The following is a 7948-nucleotide window of genomic DNA, read 5'->3' as shown; positions in this document are numbered from 1 at the left end:
TAATGAAACAAAAAAGAAAGAAAATTAGTCAAAAGTGTTGTTTTCATTCCTTGTATGAAAGGAGAAATGTATTTTTGTTGGTGATTTGTGATCTCAGATAGAAATACTATTTTTGAAAGTATATCAATTTGATAGTTTTCGTATTTTAGGACATATCATAAAAAAAATGTATTGCATCTTCTATATGTTGCTATGTCATATTTTAGAACAAATCTGTACATAGACTAGGAAGATTAATAATGGGAAAGAGTTCCTTTTGTACCCTAACATTAACCCTACTCCTACCCTCCAGTGCTTCCCAATTTAATTGTATATGTCCCTTTTAATGAACACGTATAGTTATCCAGAGAAGGAATTTACAATTAAGTTTGGGGTGAGGGTTAGAGTTAGGATTAGGGGTGCAAAAACAAATCTTTCCAAAAAAATGTCAATAAAACGTACTTACAATTCACATGTAAAATAATTTAAAGTTTTTAATTTTTTTGTGTATTTTCTCTTGGAATTTCTTGCCATGTCTTGACTTGTGTACTGTATTCTCTATTGTTTGCCATGGATGTGGCCACAATATCCTCACTTTCCTTCATCTTGTCACAGTTCCTCAACAATGTCTTGTATATGTCTTTGTTAAGTGCAATCAATTGATAACATTGATGTACAGGTCTAAAGATTTCATCCATATCTGTGATTTGTTTGTATTTTTGTGTTTTCAAAATGGTTTTGATTGAACAGTTAACTACTGTAAAAGGTTTAATTATTCACTTGGTTTTAATTTTGCTTATTTCGCTGACTGGAAAATGCGATAAATTAAAACCCAGTGAATATGTAAAATTTAAGATGGCCAAATAAAAGCCATTTTATTTCCAAATATGCATCAAAATCACCCATTTTCAATACTCTAGAACCCGACCTCAGTCATTGTTATAAACAATTCCACAGGGGTATATCTCATACATGTTGGTAAATTTTATGGATATTGCCTCAGTAGTCATGTGATATCTCATGTCTACATACAAACATTGTGCTTTATATCTACTACATCTTTCATTAAGGTATTTATTTCAGTTGTATATAAAGCCATGTTGTGTTGCAAATTATCACAAAACAAAAGTCTCATTACCTGTTTACTTTCACAGTGGCATTAATTTGCTAGTTATACCAAAATAATATCAATTCAGTTCAGATGATTCTTTTACACATCTAAGCCTATGCGTATTAGGCACTAAATATACAGGTAGATTGTTGAACAGCTGTTTGTATAATAATTCGTATTCAAATAATTATTATTATTATGCATCTGTCACTGTAATGCCATAAGTTACAGCGTGCCATAATTTTGCGGTATTGCACTGGGTATTTTCATCCTACCATATTAGGAAACGAAAATTCCAAATATGGAATGATTACGCGAGTAAGCGTCCTCTAAGAATAAAAACAAACATGACTGCCCCCATGGTTTGGCCGGACCCCAGGTCACACAGTTCGATATATCTGTTCGCATCAACCTCCGCTGCGCATCGGCTGATACTCCCGCTGTACTGTCTTTGTGCATACTTTGCAGTATCCTCGTAATAACCTCATATTATTATTCACATATATTTAATATATTGGTGAGTATGTTTTTAAAACACTACAATTTTCATTACACAATCTACAATGTACAAACAAGATTTTTTTTCTGCATTCATTTTCTATGCATTAGTGAATCCCAAAACTGTTAACACATGCTGTGTTTGTTTTTACGATGGCTACTGAGATACAACTACACCATCATTATTTTTGTGATTCAATTCAATATGGCTGACACCCAAATTTCATGTACCGACACATTGTAAAAGTGCTAAATCGTCATTTTTACATGTCCGGAGCTGTTTCTCAGACATGACTAGGCCGATTTGGATCAAAGTTGGTATGGTGATCATACATATAGCTGCACGTCATATTTTTTTCGGGATTCAAACAAATATGGCCAACTGGTAGCCATTTTGTTGACTCCCATGTGCGAAGCACATGTGTGTGTGTGTGTGTGTGTGGGTGTGTGTGTGTGTATGTATGTATGTATGTATGTATTTTTGATATTTGATATTTTTTTATTAGACGCATAAAATCCTTAGGAAAGGATAAAAAGGGTCTTACAGAAAGAAATTCAAAAAAAAACAAAAAAAAACTACAATCTAAAAAAGAAAACAAAAAATAAAAACTTTTCTAAAAAAAAAAAAAAAAACAAGTCAAAAACAAAAAAATACAATTTGCAGCCAATGGTGAATACAGAATATAGAATGAACACAAAATGTGGCCTAATACACTGATAGTTGTTGCTGTTTTGTTCCATAGCTGTTTTTTAAGAAGACAGCTAAAGCTGGTGCTAGAGTATGGTTTGCCATAATCAAAATGAATTTATTCTGACTATTTTCTTTATCAAAATTTGGAATTTTATTTTGTGCAGTCAGGAATAATTTGTCCCTATGGTGACTGTAAGCTGGACATTTCATTACAAAATGTTGCTCATCCTCAACTATATTTTTGCTGCACATATCACATGTTCTTTTATCCAGCCGCACATTATTATGTCTGCCTTTCTCAATTTTAAGGTCATGGTTGCTTGTCCTGAATTTTGCAATTAACCTTCTAAGACCATGGTTCTGCATATTAATTAGGTAATTTTCATGTATGTATGTATGTATGTATGTATGTATGTATGTATGTATGTATGTATGTATGTATGTATGTGTGTCCGTCTGTTCCACTTCTATCTCTAGAACCATACATACATTTTGATGAAACTTGGTACATGTATGCTCTGAACTTGTGCGCAGATGTGATTAGTTTTTTGTAAAAATCTGTGCATATTAATTACCTAATTTGCATGATAATTAGCCAATTTTTAGCTGTTCCATGACTGTTCTGCTGTTATCTAAACAACCACTCATTGGATTTTGATGAAACTTGGTACATAGATGTTCTGAACTAATGCTAGGTTTTGATTAGTTTTTGTTAACAATCCATGCATATTAATTACCTAATTTGCATATTGATTAGTAAATTATCAGCTTTTCAATTGATATCTCAAGTACTAATCATCACATTTCAATGAAACTTGGTACATAGATGTCATAGGACACTGCACAGACCTGATAGTTTTTAGGGTAATATACATATTAATTACCTACATGTAATTTGCATAATTAATTAATTTTCAGCTTTTGATATTTTAAGTAGTAAGCATTACATTTCAATGAAACTTGGCACATAGATACTCAAGGACTATGCAGAGATTGATTGTTTTGGAATAAATATTTGTGCATATTAATCACCTTAATTTGCATAATTAATCTATTTTCAACTTTCGCACTGATCTCTCAAGTGCTAATCATCACATTTCAATGAAACTTTGTACATGGATGCTGTAGGACAATAGACAGACCTGATTAAATACTAATTACTCCATTTAAATGAAACTTAGTACAAAGATGCTCTAAGACAATGTACAAACCTGATTAGTTTGGGGTTAACATCTGTTCATATTAATTTCCTAATTAGCATAATAATTCATAATTTGTTGTTTCAGCTAATCACATTTCAATAAAACTTGGTACATGGATGGTCTGTTACATTACGCAGACTTCATTAGTTTTACAATCAAATCTGTTCATATTAATTTTCTGATTTGCATGATTTTGTAATTATTTGTAATGTGTCTCCAATACTGAGAGCACATGGGAGTTCTTTCTAAGCTTTCTTTGATTTTCATGGTACCCATGCTACTTTCTCTTGAATGCAATGAACGTTTCTCTTTAAATTTTGTACAAAGATAGTATACCAAGAGATACATTTGTACCAACATTATTTTTGTGATTCGATTCAATATGGCTGACCGACCCCCAAATTTCTTGTAAAAGCGTTAAATCGTCATTTTTTACATGTCCGGAGCTGTTTCTCAGAGATGACTAGGCCACTTTTGATCAAAGTTGAAATGTTGATCATACATATTGGGTTGTAGGTGCACGCCATATTTTTTCTGTGTTTCAAAATAATATGGCTGACTGGTGGCCATTTTGTTTTTCATGATACCCATGCCTACTTTCCCATGAATGCAATGAACATTTCTGTCTAAATTTTTTACAAAGACAGTATACCAATAGATACATCAACATGAACATTATTTTTGTAATTTGATTCAATATGACTGCCCAATGTCTAATTCTCGTGTAAAAGCACTAAATCATAATTTTTTACAATTGCAGCATAGTAAACAGCAGTATTGGCATATATACAAATCTGTGTGTCATAGTAAATAGCAGTATTTGCATATATACAAATCTGTGTATCATAGTAAATAGCAGTATTTGCATATATACAAATCTGTGTATCATAGTAAATAGCAGTATTTGCATATATACAAATCTGTGTATCATAGTAAATAGCAGTATTTGCATATATACAAATCTGTGTATCATAGTAAATAGCAGTATTTGCATATATACAAATCTGTGTATCATAGTAAATAGCAGTATTTGCATATATACAAATCTGTGTATCATAGTAAATAGCAGTATTTGCATATATACAAATCTGTGTATCATAGTAAATAGCAGTATTGGCATATATACAAATCTGTGTATCATGGTAAATAGCAGTATTTGCATATATACAAATCTGTGTATCATAGTAAATAGCAGTATTTGCATACAGTATATACAAATCTGTGTATCATAGTAAATAGCAGTATTGGCATATATACAAATCTGTGTATCATAGTAAATAGCAGTATTGGCATATATACAAATCTGTGTATCATAGTAAATAGCAGTATTGGCATATATACAAATCTGTGTATCATAGTAAATAGCAGTATTGGCATATATACAAATCTGTGTATCATAGTAAATAGCAGTATTGGCATATATACAAATCTGTGTATCATAGTAAATAGCAGTATTGGCATATATACAAATCTGTGTATCATAGTAAATAGCAGTATTGGCATATATACAAATCTGTGTATTATAGTAAATAACAGTATTGGCATATATACAAATCTGTGTATTATAGTAAATAGCAGTATTGGCATATATACAAATCTGTGTATCATAGTAAATAGCAGTATTTGCATATATACAAATCTGTGTATCATAGTAAATAGCAGTATTTGCATATATACAAATCTGTGTATTATAGTAAATAGCAGTATTGGCATATATACAAATCTGTGTATCATAGTAAATAGCAGTATTTGCATATATACAAATCTGTGTATCATAGTAAATAGCAGTATTTGCATATATACAAATCTGTGTATCATAGTAAATAGCAGTATTTGCATATATACAAATCTGTGTATCATAGTAAAATAGCAGTATTGGCATATATACAAATCTGTGTATCATAGTAAATAGCAGTATTTGCATATATATAAATCTGTGTATCATAGTAAAGAGCAGTATTTGCATATATACAAATCTGTGTATCATAGTAAATAGCAGTATTTGCATATATACAAATCTGTGTATTATAGTAAATAGCAGTATTGGCATATATACAAATCTGTGTATCATAGTAAATAGCAGTATTTGCATATATACAAATCTGTGTATTATAGTAAATAGCAGTATTTGCATATATACAAATCTGTGTATCATAGTAAATAGCAGTATTGGCATATATACAAATCTGTGTATTATAGTAAATAGCAGTATTTGCATATATACAAATCTGTGTATCATAGTAAATAGCAGTATTGGCATATATACAAATCTGTGTATCATAGTAAATAGCAGTATTTGCATATATACAAATCTGTGTATTATAGTAAATAGCAGTTTTTGCATATATACAAATCTGTGTATCATAGTAAATAGCAGTATTGGCATATATACAAATCTGTGTATCATAGTAAATAGCAGTATTGGCATATATACAAATCTGTGTATCATAGTAAATAGCAGTATTGGCATATATACAAATCTGTGTATCATAGTAAATAGCAGTATTTGCATATATACAAATCTGTGTATCATAGTAAATAGCAGTATTTGCATATATACAAATCTGTGTATCATAGTAAATAGCAGTATTTGCATATATACAAATCTGTGTATCATAGTAAATAGCAGTATTTGCATTTAAATATTGTTTTAGGGTGAGGGAGTTGTTCTGTTTCCTTGAAAGCAGTTTTAATTCATATTGAATGTGTAAAAACATTGTTTGTTATATTAACTGTATTAGCTGGTCATTTACTTTCTGCTGTTTTATGTCGGCAATTGAGGATGTCCATCTTTCATTTTGTCGGTTCATTCTTGGTCTCTCCAAATTCACAACAAAAATGGCTGTTTATGGTGAGCTTGGAAGGTACCCCATTGACTGTTTTATCAAGAAACAACGACAAAACAAACAAGTATTTCAACCGGGTAACAAACTCTGATAACACATTAAGAGAAGCCTACTTAGTAAATAAGAATGTAAAAAGTAAATAGTTTTAAAGTGTAGAAACGCTCATGCAAGATATTGATGTTGTTACCATTGTAAACTCAAGTGAAATAATCATGGTCTTAGAAGGTTAATTGCAAAATTCAGAACAAGCAACCATGACCTTAAAATTGTGAAAGGCAGACATAACAATGTGCTGCTGGATAAAAGAACATGTGATATGTGCAGCCAAAATATAATTGAGGATGAGCAACATTTTGTAATAAATGGCCAGCTTACAGTCATCATAGGGACAAATTATTCTTGACTGCACAAAATAAATTTCCAAAAAACAACAACAACTATCAGTGTATTAGGTTACAATTAGTGTTCATTCTATATTCTGTATTCATCATTGGTTGCAAAGTGTCTTTATTGTTTATTCATATTTGTTTTCGATTTGTTTTATATTTTTAGAATAGTTTTTTTTTTTCCAGATTATAGTTTTTAAATTTCTTTTTGTAAGACCTTTTTTATCTTTTCCTAAGGATTTTATTCGTCTAATAAATATTATTATTATTATTATAAGGGGAGTGTATAGAACCAATACAATTTATATCATATATATATATGTAGATACATGTATCACTGTTTGCAGAAATTAATAAATCCAAATTCTCATGGCTGCCCTCGCTCTAAAAAACATTTTGTTTTTAAACTGAAAACCACAAAGACACTATATAAAAGCATCCATAAAATATTGTATTTATTATACACCATACAACTCTTGGTATTATAAACAGTAGTACATTGTTGTAAATATCAAGCCATAATACCCAATACTGGTGAGAGGGGGGGTCATCTGAAAATAACATAAATGATGCTGGTAGTTGATACATGATACTCTGCGGCTGTTCCTTGTATACACATGCAGTATGGATACCCGAGTGTCTGTTTTGAAACAGCATGTGTTTCAACAATTTGTATCTCTCAAAAGGTAGTCCACATATTTTCATATATTATTAGGTCTAATCTAGTATGAGTTTAATATGTATTTTTGCAGGGTATTGTCGCCAGAATTGGATATTGTGGTGGATGTACCAGGGATATGCTATCCTGCAGCATGTAGAATCTGAGTTATGATATTGAATTACTTATCTAAAAATCATGTTGATGTTGTATTCATTTTTTTTTTTATTCTGATGCATGTTGTTTAGTTAAATATTTTTTTAAAGGACAATTTACGTACATACATTGTATAACTATGTTTACTTACATGCATATGTTATTTTTTTTTCTCAGAATGAATTTATATGATTTTTTATATGAAGTGGATTACTTGAAAATTGTCTCCTTTGGAGCATCAGGTGCAATGGTATTTGGTGGTGTCGTGCCATACATTCCACAGTACAGATCCATACAGAAAACAGAGAATGCTGATGGCTTTTCTACTTACGTTTGCTTAGCTTTATTGGTTGCAAATATACTCAGGATTCTATTTTGGTGAGTCAACCTAAAATCGTGTTTATATGCATATTGCATCATG

General features: G+C 30.6%; 1 protein-coding gene across 1 annotated transcript in view; it reads left to right on the top strand.

Moving 5' to 3' along the window:
- Nucleotides 1-7948, top strand: part of LOC144363083 (solute carrier family 66 member 2-like) — a 73481-nt gene that overhangs the window by 637 nt on the left and 64896 nt on the right. The window contains exon 2 of the mRNA XM_085500042.1: nucleotides 7705-7905. Within this exon, the coding sequence (XP_085356168.1) occupies nucleotides 7705-7905 (201 nt within the window). The remainder of the gene's footprint in view (nucleotides 1-7704; nucleotides 7906-7948) is intronic.

The sequence above is a fragment of the Saccoglossus kowalevskii genome, chromosome 6 (genome assembly GCF_978046115.1).
Source record: "Saccoglossus kowalevskii chromosome 6, keSacKowa6.1, whole genome shotgun sequence".
NCBI classification, from domain to species: Eukaryota; Metazoa; Hemichordata; class Enteropneusta; family Harrimaniidae; genus Saccoglossus; species Saccoglossus kowalevskii.
The sequence above is the reverse complement of the archived record's forward strand: the minus strand, read 5'-3'. Positions and strand labels throughout refer to the sequence as shown.